This window comes from Apodemus sylvaticus, chromosome 1 (assembly GCF_947179515.1).
Source record: "Apodemus sylvaticus chromosome 1, mApoSyl1.1, whole genome shotgun sequence".
Taxonomy (NCBI): domain Eukaryota; kingdom Metazoa; phylum Chordata; class Mammalia; order Rodentia; family Muridae; genus Apodemus; species Apodemus sylvaticus.
Window position 1 is genome coordinate 103,461,568 of NC_067472.1, and position 13,311 is coordinate 103,474,878.

The 13,311-nt window shown below is 39.6% G+C and overlaps 1 protein-coding gene across 2 annotated transcripts in view; it reads right to left on the bottom strand.

The window, feature by feature from the left end:
• Stim1 (stromal interaction molecule 1) overlaps positions 1–13,311 on the bottom strand; it is a 182,283-nt gene that overhangs the window by 92,391 nt on the left and 76,581 nt on the right. For both annotated transcript variants that reach the window (XM_052156123.1, XM_052156124.1), the window contains exon 2: positions 2,042–2,172. In XM_052156123.1, the coding sequence (XP_052012083.1) occupies positions 2,042–2,172 (131 nt within the window). The remainder of the gene's footprint in view (positions 1–2,041; positions 2,173–13,311) is intronic.

The following is a 13,311-nucleotide window of genomic DNA, read 5'->3' on the forward strand; positions in this document are numbered from 1 at the left end:
CGCCAATCGAAGCAGAATGCTGCTTTCTACTTGCCCTGTCTTCAACGACAGAGGACTCAATATTTAACAAGCTGGTCTCCTCTATAAGAAAATATCTCTAACAATTAAGCAATTCTTTATCCCAGAAGAATAAACCTGGCTATAAATTTCTCTATATTGGTCCTGTTCTGTATTTAAAATAAAGGAAACAATACAATACATAACAGCATGGGCATTGAAATCAGATATAGGCCCAAATCTAGTATGTATCTTTAAGTAAATGTTTAAACTTTCTAGCATCTTCAGTTCCCTAATAATAAAAACAACTTCTGAAGACTGTTAAGAAAATTAGAGTAACTATGTAAAGAGCTTGATGCTGTCTCACATAGAGTAAGAGGTCAATCAATGACAACTAGTTCCACAGTTTTCATTATCATTTGCTTTAGAGAAGGTCTAATGTAGCCTCAGCCAGACTTGACTTGAACTCTCAATCCTCTTTCCTCCACATGCAGAGTGCTGGATGTGAACAGGACTGGATATGAGCAGGACTGAACCACAATGCTCAGCTAATTTTTCATTCTCAAAATCTGACTTAACTCCTTCTGTACTTGAAGTCAAATATATTATTACTTCAATGTCAGGAGTTTTATATGATAATTGACCAGTCTCATCACTGAGAAATGGTTACATCACAAAGGCTCTGACTTCTCAATGGATTATTGCTCTAATGGATTAATAACATGATGGTATTATGGAGAAGTAGGGTCTAATTGTAGGAACTACGCTGGTGTGTGTGGGTATAACCTAAGAAGATATGTCTTGTTCTAAGAACCTTCTGTTCTGTTTTCTAGTTGCCATGATGTGGGCATGTGCTCCATGAAATAGTCTGCCAAACTACAAGCCCGGAAACAATTCTCAAACAGTGAGCTACAATGACTCCTTCCTTCTTTCAGTTAGTCTTCTCAGATATTTTGCTACAACAACCAGAAACCAGTCACTTCTTTTTCAGACTCCAGTCTCTTTTACTGTAGTGAGAAAAGAATGTATATCCTAATCTGTCTTTTTGCTACCCTGTCTCCATACCTAGTACAGGGAAGGATACAAGTAGACATGTAATATTAATGAACTATGTTAGATGCTATTTATTAACATTTATAGTCTTCATCATTCATAACACTCCTCCCTGGACAGTCTCTTGCTGTTCTAAATCATTCTGATGATGTGACATCCAAAACTGGATATAAAACTCAAAGATAGACTATTTACAAAAAGAAGGGACTAGGCTTCTCTGTCCTAATGTATACTGCATCACTATTGAATATTTAGCATGGTCTAATAGCTTCAACAAACTCATAGCTTGTGCTGAGCTTGAAATAAGAAACCTTCACATCTTTCCTACATGATGATCTTTTACTCTGGGCTCTGCTGACCCAGAACTATAGTAATGCCAAAGGTACAACAGTAAGACAGCTCTTTTTTTTTTTTTTTAAGAGTTTTCTTCAGTAGTGAATTCTAACAGCAAAGCAGTTACAATGTCTTGAAAATTGGTATCCCAAATCACTCGTGTGCCTAAGAAAATAAAAGGAAATATTTTATTTTTTTTAAAAAGAGGAGTTTTCTTTCACTAGTTCTTATTAACTGGCTCCCATAAACTGTGTTTTTAAAAATAGACTGACCATCCTAAGATTTGTTTCTTCCTCCCAAATAAGACTATAAAACCCCAAAAGGTAGAATATGACTATTTTTGCCTTCTCTCTCACACACCAACAGAAGGCTGAATATAAATAAACATTTTCTTTCCACAGCAAGATCACATTAAAGACCCAGGGAAACTAGAGACCATCGAAGGAATCCCCTTCCTTCCTAAATAGTTAAGTCAGTGTTATGCTATCTACCAGTCAGCAAATGGAGACCTGTTCTGTTGGGCATCATCCCACCTAATGGGAATTAATTCCTACAAGGCATCAAGCATAGGCCATCTCTCCACACAGATCAGTCTATGCAGCTTTCAGGGATCATTTCACACACAGAGAGAAGAGCCATAGAAGGCAAAAAAGATTACCTCGTCACTTTCTTCCACATCCACATCACCATTGGCATCATCATCCATCAGCTTATGGATGTTGCGGACGGCCTCAAAGCTGAGCTTCTCATCCTCACTGTGGCATAGGGGCTTGTCAATCCGGCAAAACTCTGTATGGAAAAACCAAGGGACGACATTACTCAGAGCTGCCACTCAGCCCCCACCAGCCACTTGTGTCAGCAATCCTAGCTTCCACCTCCTGACTCCTCACAGAGGCATTCTAATCAGCTACATATACAGTGACATAAGTATCATCCGGCCCTTACCTGTCCCTTGGAAACTGTGCTGAGCTTCCCCATACACAAACGATGCTTTACCATTCTAATAGCTCTCCAGCAGACAAATCTGACTTAGGACTGGGCCTACTCTAGGACACTGGCAACAGCACAAAGAGCTAACTCACAAATCAGAGTGGAAAATCAAAAGGACAATATATACAGGAAAAAAGGTTGTACTCATTAATAATCAAGGAAATACATTATTTTAAATATAATTATTGGTCAAATAAACAAATGTAAATGCATATAACTAATTTTTTAGCACTAGAGCAATTTGAATGTCTAACTAAACATGATGATTTTCCTTTTTGTTTACTTTGTCATTAGAAACACATATAATATCAACCATAGCCTAACTAGGGAAGCCTCTCATATCAATAATGGAAGGTGACCTGTATTGTCCTTCCTGTCCTCCAGTGTAGTCTCTCCAGATTTACCCTTAGTTCTGCTATAGCCTACCCACAGCATCCCTCCTCTGAGCCCACCTGGAAACTCAGCCTCTTACTTTGTCACTAAAGGTACATACAATGCTTTCCTAGGTATTATGCAGATTTAGTAGGCTTTTTAAAATAGTGGAAATAGCTTACAAGGCTCTAGTGACCAAAGGCCTTGAGGCTGGACATTCCCTAAGATCATCCAGCACTTTCCCCAAAGACCTATGGCAACTGCAAAACATTTGTATTCCTACCAACAGGCTCTGATGTGTAACCTGAGCAGACAGACAGGTGACCTTTGCTGTGGGCATCCTCTGGCATAGAGGATTAAGGGGATGAGGTTAAGAGAGGACAAAAGTTTGATGTCCCACATAGTGTTAGAACTGTATCCAGAAAACCATGTCAGCCAAAATTTACAAATAACTCCTTCATCTAAGCATTTCCTAAGCTGTCTCCTTGTCCTCCCTAAGACCTTTTCTGTATCTTCCACACAGGGAAGCTTCCCACAGCCATCTGGAATACCATAAGAGATCCACTCACTTATCAATACATTTTTTTATCACAATGAAAGAACCCTGAATTAAATGTCAAAAACAGACACCAAAATCTCATCCTTAATCAACTATAAACTACGTGACATTAGACAAGTGGTTGACTACTTCATGCCTCCTTCTCTCATCTGCAAAATGAAGTAATAATCTGCTACATGCACGTTTTGTGAGAATTACATTAAACTGTATATATTAAAGTGCCTCTCATGCTAGGCATGGTGTTGCCCAGGCATAATAACAGAATCAGGAGCATTGGGAGTCTTGACAACTTAGGGAAACCAAAGCCAGGTTGGATGACATGAGATCCTGTCGTTACATTTAAAAAATTAATTTGAAAATAAATAATAGGGGCTGGAGAGATGGCTCAGCAGTTAAGAGCACTGACTGCTCTTCAGAGGTCCTAAGTTCAATTCTCAGCAACCACATGGTGGCTCATAACCATCTGTAATGGGATCTGATGCCCTCTGCTGGGTGTCTGAAGACAGCTACAGTGTACTCGAATACATAAAATAAATAAAAATTAAAATTAAAAAGAAAATAAATAATAACCCTAATATTCAATACATTTCCAGTATTCTTTCTTCCTTCCTGATGAGCAAATGAATAATTTCCATCTTCACATAACTGATTTTTACTGACAAAATTAGAAAAATCAAAGCAGTCTCAGTTCTATCTTAACATGAGTAACTAGTCCTATCACTTACATCATAGCTTCTTAAATTGTTGGTTACATAACTGAATGTGGGAGTTGAAAAGCAAAAGGTGGTGAGACAAAAAGGCTCTGAACATACAATGACCAAAAATTAATTCAAAATAAAATGCATAATGAATCTGAGCTGTTAGCATGTTGCATTGTACAACTTCACTGCAGCCGTGGTTCTGAACACACAGCATGCTGACTCTGCATAGTTCAGGCAATCACAGCACACAACATCAAGGAACCCCTACCTGAACATACCTCAGCTCAGATTTCAGACTTTGGTGGGGAGAAGGGCTGAGACAAGGTCTTGTTATGTACCTGGAACTCATTATATAGACCAGGTTGGCCTCAAACTCAAAAAGATCTGCCTGCCTCTACCTCCAGAGTACTTGAATCACAAGTTTAAGCCTTATTTTTTGAGACAGTCTGTCACAGAAACTGATGTTCACCAATTCTTCTGGGCTAGGTGGCTAGCTGGCCCCAGGCATCCTATTGTTACAGGTGTGAAGTAGAATTCCAGTTTTGTACACTTGTCTACCTAGAGTTACATAAAATATCTCAAGCAAAAAGAGGTCACATGTGGGAAAGATGTAAGAAGCCTGTACTAAGTGAATAGACAACTGATTCACTGTAAGACTCTAACAATGACCTGAACTTCCTCCACATTTATTTGCATCAACTAGTAACATTTGTCACACAGTGCTACACTGTCTTTTTAACATTATGCCACTTGAGGGTGATCTCCACCAATTAAGGTCAGCGCATCCCTAGCAGCAACCAAAGTCTAATTTCTTGATAATATGCTCTATAAAAAAAATTCTTTAAAGAATTCATTAATATAAACTCTAGGGGGAACAAAAGAAAATAACTAGAAGCAAAAAGATCAAGGCCCAAAATCTTGAACTTTTAGTCTCAGGATCTCTGTATACAGTCAAACTCTTTTTTTTTTTTTTTTTTTTTTTGGAGACAGGGTTTCTCTGTTTAACAGCCCTGATTGTCCTAGAACTCACTTTGTAAACCAGGCTGGCCTTGAACTCACAGAGATCTGTCAGCCTCTGCCTCCCAAGTGCTAGGATTAAAGGTATGTACCACCACACCCAAACTTTTTAGTCATAGAACTGTTTGATTCTATCAGAGGGCCAGCAAGATAGCTCAGCAGGGAAAATTGCTTGCTATGTAAGCTGATGACCTGAGTTCAATTCCCAGATCTCACAGGAAACAGAAAACTTAAGTTCTGAAAGTTTCACCCTCTGGTCTCTATACAAGCCATGGCATGTGCAAGTCTGGTCATATGCTTGCATGTGTGCACATGCACACACACACATGCACATGTACACACCATACATATATACAATGATAATAATTAGTTTTTTAAAGAAATCAGGTGTGGTGGCAAACTTAACAAACATTGGGAGGTGGAGGCAGGAGGATCAAGCAGTATAAAAGCAACTCAGCTATATAGGGAGCTCAAAGCTACATAAAACTGAAATCTGAAAGAAGAAGAAAAATAAGGAAACAGACAAATGTAAAAAAAGAAAAGAGATATTAATACAAATCTTCATGTTTATATATTAATTAGAGAACGTCCCTAACAAGTGAAGGAAAACAGCATGCTTAATGAAAACAAATTCTGTTTTCTGGGCTAGAGAATGCAGCTCAGTTGGCAGAGTGCACAAAGCCTGCAATCTCAGCACTTAGGAGGGAAGCAAAGTGGGAAGATCAGAAGTTCAAGGTCATTCTTAGGTACATATAGAATTTAGGCCTCCCTGGTTATGAGACTATAAAAACGTCTGAAAACGTCTGCATGTAAAGGGGAGGACTGTTTCATATTTTTGTATCTACCTTCACATTTAAGCTATTGTAATATAGCTTTCACTGAGGATCAAACACAGACATATAGCTAGAAAGGGGTGGGGGCTATTTTAATAGCTTTCTCAGATAAAAACTATAGCTATTCTCTGCTGTTTATCTAAACTTGACACATGGTCAGGGTTTAAGTTTAAGACTACCTGCAATGTAAAATCTGAAACTATATGAATAAACCTGTTGTACTCTGTAACATTCATATTCATTGATCTATCTTATACTTTGAATGAATCTTTTATACATGCATGGTTTTGTAATATGATACACAGCTCATTTGGAAACACTCGTTTCTAGATTCAAATGTTGACACATTGTATTTAGACAATATCAAAGCAGAATATTCAAATGTTGACACATTGTATTTAGACAATATCAAAAAATCATAATCATTAATGTCACCACAGATTTAATCAGAAAAACTGTCAAACACACAGTGACTGATAGAAATTTTCAGAAACTTAATTTTCACTTAGAAATTGGGATTTTACAATTGGCAACAGATATTATCAGTTGTTTTCCTTCGAGCAAAGCATTTATTTCAGTTTCAAGAAAATGTCATGTTGGGTAGTAATACTCAAATCTATAACCACAGAACACCAGGACACAGCTCACCTCCAGATTCAAGTCAGCCTGAAATCAAAATAAGGCCTTGTCTTAAAAGGGCTGGGGGAGCTGGGAAGAAAGCTCACCAGGTAAGAGCACTGGCTGTTCTTCCAGAGGACTGAGGTTTGATTCCCAGCACCTACATGGATACTAAGAACTATTTGCTAAATCTAGTTCCAGGGAATCTGATGCCCTTTCTGGTGCTTTTCCTTCAGATAACCATCAATCTTCTCCATGAAGCAGAGCTTTATTAAATTATGTCCCTTGAATACAGCATGTATTTACATATGTGTATACATATTAATCTTCATTTCTATTTTCAGGCACACATCTCCTAAAATCCTTGTAATTTTTCAAAATGCTAAGTATATCTTTGTATGCTAATGGCATATACTAATGCAACCTCTAAGCAGCATCAGGATCAGGGCTGGTCTTAAGAAAGGCCAAGCCAAGGTTAAAAGCACTCTCACTCCTCGACCTTCAGGAGGGAGTTGATAGTTTGATACCTGGAGCTCACATGGATGGCATGAGAGAACCCACTCCGGCGAGACACAAGCAGCTTCTTACTATGGCAGTGGAAAATAAAGTTCTTTCCCAAATGTCCAGATCTCTTTCTCTCCCCAAGGAAAGCTAGTCATTTACTGCTCACTGTTCCGTGCTTCAAGTACTTTGTACATACTTCCAGTGTATGAATTTCCATGTTCCAAGTTGTTCACATGCCACATCCAGAAAAGGGCAAGAACCAAGTTTAACTCATTTTATTCCCGAGAGTCCAGTCTGTCATCGCTGCTAACATTCTCCATGTCAAGCATAAAATCAGAACTGCTGGCTGGCTAACTGAATGAGTGAATAAACCCTTTCCCCCAGAAAGAGATCAAAAGTTTAAGACTGAGCATTAGCCCTGGGAAGACTCTCAGATCTGGCCAAGAACCAGAAGTTTCAGAGATAAAGTTACAGGGAAACTAAAGTGAAGATGGGGCAGGGGAGAGTAGATGAATGGACTGAATAGAGATTTGAAGATTATGGATACAGCTTTAGTGTTGAGAGGGGAAAGGTCCCCAGTGAAACACATAGCAAGTCTAGTCACCAAGGAGAAAGATAAGGTCACTGAGATGTGTACAACCCAGCCAATTTGAGAGATGTCCCTGCACTTATTAGAACACCATGTCCCCATGTCCAAGGGGGGGGAAAAAAAACCCAGTTCTTCTCAGCAGGAGGCAGGAATTCAGAAGAGCTTTAAAGCCTTTCTTCTGAACAAAACTGGCACTGCCTTCAGTTTTCCAAGCAGCACTGACAGTAATAACCCCAGATTCAAAACTCTGACCAAGCTTATTTCTCTCCCAGGGGTCATTTATCAAAAACAGAGTGGTGGCATATGCCTGTAATCCCAGCATCCAGGACAGAGAAGTAGGGGGAATACCACAAATTCCAGGCCAGCCTACTCTACATAGCAAGTTCCAGGCTAGCCAAGATTTCAGAATGATTCTCTGCTGTAAGCCACCTGACATGGGTGATAAGAAATAAACTGGGATCCTCTGTAAGAACAGTAAATATTCATAACCTCAAAACCATTTCCCCAGCCCTCCTTCTCATTATTCTTAAGCAAAACTTCAAAATTCTTCTTGTTTGTTTGTTTGTTTGTTTGTTTTTCTGGTGCTGAGAATTAACCCAGGGTATTGTGTGTACCAAGTAACTTCTCTATTATATGGCTACATTCCCAGCTCTGTGTGTACATATTTTCACTTAGCATGCATAAAATTAAATCACATTCCTCACCAGAGAATAAGATGTTCGAATTTTCAAGTGGCATTCTATTAAATGGATATAACACAATTTGCTTATCTGTTCACAAGTCTTTTTTTCCTGATACAAAGCTACTATGAACACTTGTACATATGTATCTAAATGAAGCTGTACTTGCATTTCCCTTGAGTATCTAGAAGTGGAAGTGCTTGGTTACACGAAAGGAGTATGTCTGACTTTTTGGCAACCCCACAGGTAGACCAACAGTGTCAACTAGCCTGGACCCCTGGGAGCTGCCTTGCTGGCCTCGGTGAGAGTGGATGAACCTAATCCTGTAAAGACTTGATGCTCCAGGTGGGGGGATACCTGGTGGGGACACCCTGTCAGAAGCGAAGGTGATGGAGGATGGAGGCAACATTTGGGATGTAAATAAATAAAATAATTGATTAATAAAACAGAAACTGTCAAACTTTTTCTAAAGTAGATATATCAGGAGAGGGTGTGGTGGATCACACATTTAATCCCAGAACTTGGGAGGTAGAGGCAGGTAGAACTGTTAGTTCAAGGCTAGCCTTGTCTACACGGAGATCAGAGCTATATAGTGAGACCCTGTCTCAAATATATATATATATATATATATATATATGTATATGTATATGTATGTATATGTATATGTATATGTATATGTATATGTATATATGTGTGTGTGTATGTGTGTGTGTGTGTGTGTGTGTGTGTGTATGTATACACACACTCAGAGCGAGAGAGTGTGTGACAAACTGTGCTGCATCACACTTCCCTCCTCCCAGGAACATATACTCTTGTGTACTTAGTGATGGTAACACTCAGTCCAGGTTGAGAACTACATAGAATTCATCTAGAAAAGATTCTTCATTCTTCCTTAACTTGAAAATCCTAACTCAGGCTGTCTTTCTCTGGTTAAACATTTTTTTTACCAAGAATCTTCCCTGTCATACCCGCCCTCCCAAACTGCACTAGGGGAACATAATATGTTGTCAGAAGTAACAGATACTTTTCATTTACTTTTTTCAATTGTAACTATTAGTCTTTTCCACTAAATACTGAGTTCCATGGTAGCAGAAATATTGGATGTCTTACTTTTGGCTGATTCTTGACTTCAAGCCAATACTTAGCACTTAGCAAAGTTTGTAGCACCAAGGTTAAACTTAAATAAACATTTGTCAAATGAACAAATGAATTCCCACAAGAAATTATTGAATGAAAATATTCAAACAGAAATGAATAAATATAGTAGTTACTCACAGAAATACTTTAGAAAGAAGGGTTGAGGAGATGGCTCAGCAAAGTACTTGCTGCACAAGTGTGAGAACATGAGCTCAGACCCCTAGCATCTACATAAAAAGATGGGTGTGATAGCACGTGCCTAGGACCCCAAAGCTCAGGGGTCAGGGGAATCCTGGGGAGTTACTGGCCAGCCAGTCTAGCTGAAAATGAAGTTCCCAGGTCAAGTGAGAGAAGTAATTGAACAAGTCAGACTGATGCCAACCTCCACCTTCCTCACTATGGAATGGGAACACACACATACACACAAAGTACAGATCAAAGATAGTGGGAACAGAAGGGAAGATAATCCAGGCAATGAAAGCCTGTAAGAATTCAACATAGTAACTTGGTATCTGATGTATTATCTAGGTACAGTGGTACACACTTATAATCTGAGCATTTGGGAGTCAGAGCCAAGAGAATCCCTCTCACAAGTTAACCAGCCTAGTCTACATAGCAAGTTCCAGGAAAGCCAGCAATAAGCAATAAGACTCCATCTCAAAATAGCAACATTGCCAGGCAGTATAATGCTCACCAGCCCAATAAGGGGTTGAATGTGGTAGGCATTACCAACTTCCCTCTGACTGCATAAGGCCTGTGCAGGGAGGTGAATGGATACCCTATGCCTAGTACTGTAAACCCAGCTAACAACCCAGGTCTAGAGAGGTCCCAGGCTCAAGCTCTAAACTCAGTGTTGATATTTAACTAAATTGGCATATCAGCAAACTGTTTTCTACATATCTATGCTTATGCACATAGACAAAAGCTGTTCCCATCCTAAATCAGAGAAACCTCTCCCTATACTGAAGGGCAATGAATGCAGAGAACCCTAGCTGCCCAAAATGCAAAAACTATGCACTGACTGTGGGCCCAGCCATAAACATTTAAACCAGCCCTTTAAAACTGAGGGAACATGGTTGAAGAGAGTCCAGAAAGTTTTTAAAAGCCAGAAAATAGAGTGAAGAGCTACAAAATGCTGTTCTGTAGACTTGGTTAACCATTAATCCCTAACAATTGTAGCAGCCCATACTGGGCCCACATAATACCCAATAAGTCAAGGAAAGGAGGGAGGCTCATGAGACACTGCTCTTTACCTCTGACCAAGTGGTCACAGACAGGTCTAAGAAAGGGCGAACACTGTCATCAGTTGTATCCCCATGGCTGAGAGTACCTGGTTCTAATGGGCAGCTCCAGTCTCACAGCTTCAAAGATGCCCTGGTTAATCTTATGAGTCACAAAACTAAACAAACAAGTGAAAGAGAGATTTGTGAGGGGAGTTGGGATGATGTAGACAGAGCTTGTACAGGGCGGGGTGAGAGTTGTCACTATTCAATATGTCGATCAAAATAGAGAGCCACCGTGCTTGTGCCACCTAATAACCAAACTCCTTCTCCTCATAAAAGGAAGCTCCAAACAATAACTAGGGCCAATTAAGTACTTTCTTACTTACTTACTTACTTAAGTGACTTACTGCTTGGTTACAGAGTCTCCTGATCTTTACAATTGCTTTGCTTTTGAATACAATTTCTTCTAGCTACTTTGCAGTCTTTGTGTTGTGCCTGTATTACAATGCTTTGAAAAAGACACCAAGTATTTGGAAAGATCTAATCCAAACACTGACCACCAATTTATTCTTAGATAAAAAAGTGGTCAAAAGTTCCTTTCTCACTAGGCTGTTTTTTTGTTTGTTTGGTTGGTTGGTTTGGTTTGAGACAGGGTTTCTCTCTCCCTGGCTGTCCTGGAACTCACTCTGTAGACCAGGCTGGCCTCGAACTCAGAAATCCGCCTGCCTCTGCCTCCCAAGTGCTGGGATTAAAGGCATGCACCACCACTGCCCAGCTCTCTCGCTAGGTTTTAAAATGAGTTGACAGGTCACTAGAGAAGAACACTTAGTCCTGGGACACTGTGTAAGAAAGAAGGGAAAGGACCAAGAACAAAAGAAGACACCTCTAAGAAAAGAGAAGAAACCCCAACCTTCCGCTGGATGAGAAACCCTCACCAGGTGACTCTTAGCCTCAGCATTACATTCTTTCCCTCCTTTTTTTCTTCAAACTTTGCTCTCACAAGAAGCCTTCTTCAAAAAGAAAATGGCTAATCCCTACATGGAGTCCTCACCAGACAGGCCATGACCTCAGTATCATGGGTTCCTTCTGCATTCTAATTGCTTTTGCCTACACCTCAGTCTCTCTGACTGTAACTACTGCTAAGCAGCCCATTTTCCTGCCTTTTGTCTCTGTATCCTTCCTGACTGTAAAAGTATCTGTCCCCAGTTCAGTGCTCACACACTGAAATATCCATTTCAGCTTTTCACTTAACACTTTTAAGTAATAATTTGTTGGAATCAGAACTAGTCAAGCTAGTCAAAGGCACTAGGAAGTCAAAATAATAAAACCGTCTTCTGACTTCCTGAAATACATTCTGAATTATAGAAATGCCAAATGTGCATCTTTAAATTCTGACTTTCATACAAATTGACTACTATGCCCAAGTATTAGTTTTTCTCTTTCTCCCCACCCTGTTATTTGCTTTCTTTATGTGTTTGTTTGCTTAAGACAGGGTCATAGGTAGCCTTAAACTCACTATGCATGTCAGACTTGAACTCAATATGTATCTCACAACATTTCTCTCAGCTCCCTAAGTACTGGGATTACAAGCATCGGCTACTATTAGGCAGGATTAGTTTTATCTGAAAAACAAGCAAGGTCCTTTGAAAAGCAGTAACCCTACATCAATGTTAGTTGTTCATTTGTCAGTTCTCCATGTTCTACTTTACAAGAGCAGCCTTTGATTTTTCTAGTGTTTCCCTGTATCTAGCCAAGCACTAAGCAACACAGTTCCTGATGTAAGAATAACTTAAAGTTGTATACATTCTTTGAAGATTTGCTTTTCCCAGCTTTGGGGTACCACATGCCGCAGGTCTTTATATGCTAAAGCTTTCTATGCCAAGAAAAAAGGCCAATCTCAGAGGAATTAAATCAACACACTTGTTCAAAAACTACCCCAAGTTCTCTGACTTGGAGGCTGACCCAACATTCTTGTGCCCAAGCCAACACTCGTCAGAGTCTGGGACAGCCATAATTAAAGACAACACGAGACAGATTTCTACTGAGAAAAGTTTTATAAATGTGTTAGAGACCTAAGGACAGACCCAGCTATGGACTGTGCACAGTGCTAACAAAACATGTTTAACCTATCAGTGAATATATATATTCAGGTTCAGAAATAAGGAGGAGGCTGGTCCCAACAACTATCAAGTCTCAATCACAACAGTACCAAAAGCACAGTGACAAATGCCTTGAAGACATTAATACTGAAGAATCAAACACACACCATAGCATGAGGTAAAAAAAAAAAATGTGGATTCCAGTTTCCATAGCAATAGGAAGATGGACTCAAATCTCCTGGATGTGCTGTTCACTAGCATACCAAAGAACACATTACTAAAATCCCCAAGAGACCATAACTAGGGAGAGAGTCACATTACTTTTATACTCCACACAAACTTCTACTCAAACAATAAAAGGTCAACGGATCCCCAATCTTCTCCTAGAAGATAGCCAAGAACATTTGTTGAAAAGCTTTCCCTTCGGGGCCAGGCGGTGGTGGCGCACGCCTGTAATCCCAGCACTCTGGGAGGCAGAGGCAGGCAGATTTCTTAGTTCAAGACCAGCCTGGTCTACAGAGTGAGTTCCAGGACAGCCAGGGATATACAGAGAAACCCTGTCTCGAAAAAACCAAATCCAAAAAACCAAAAAAAGAAAAAAAAAAA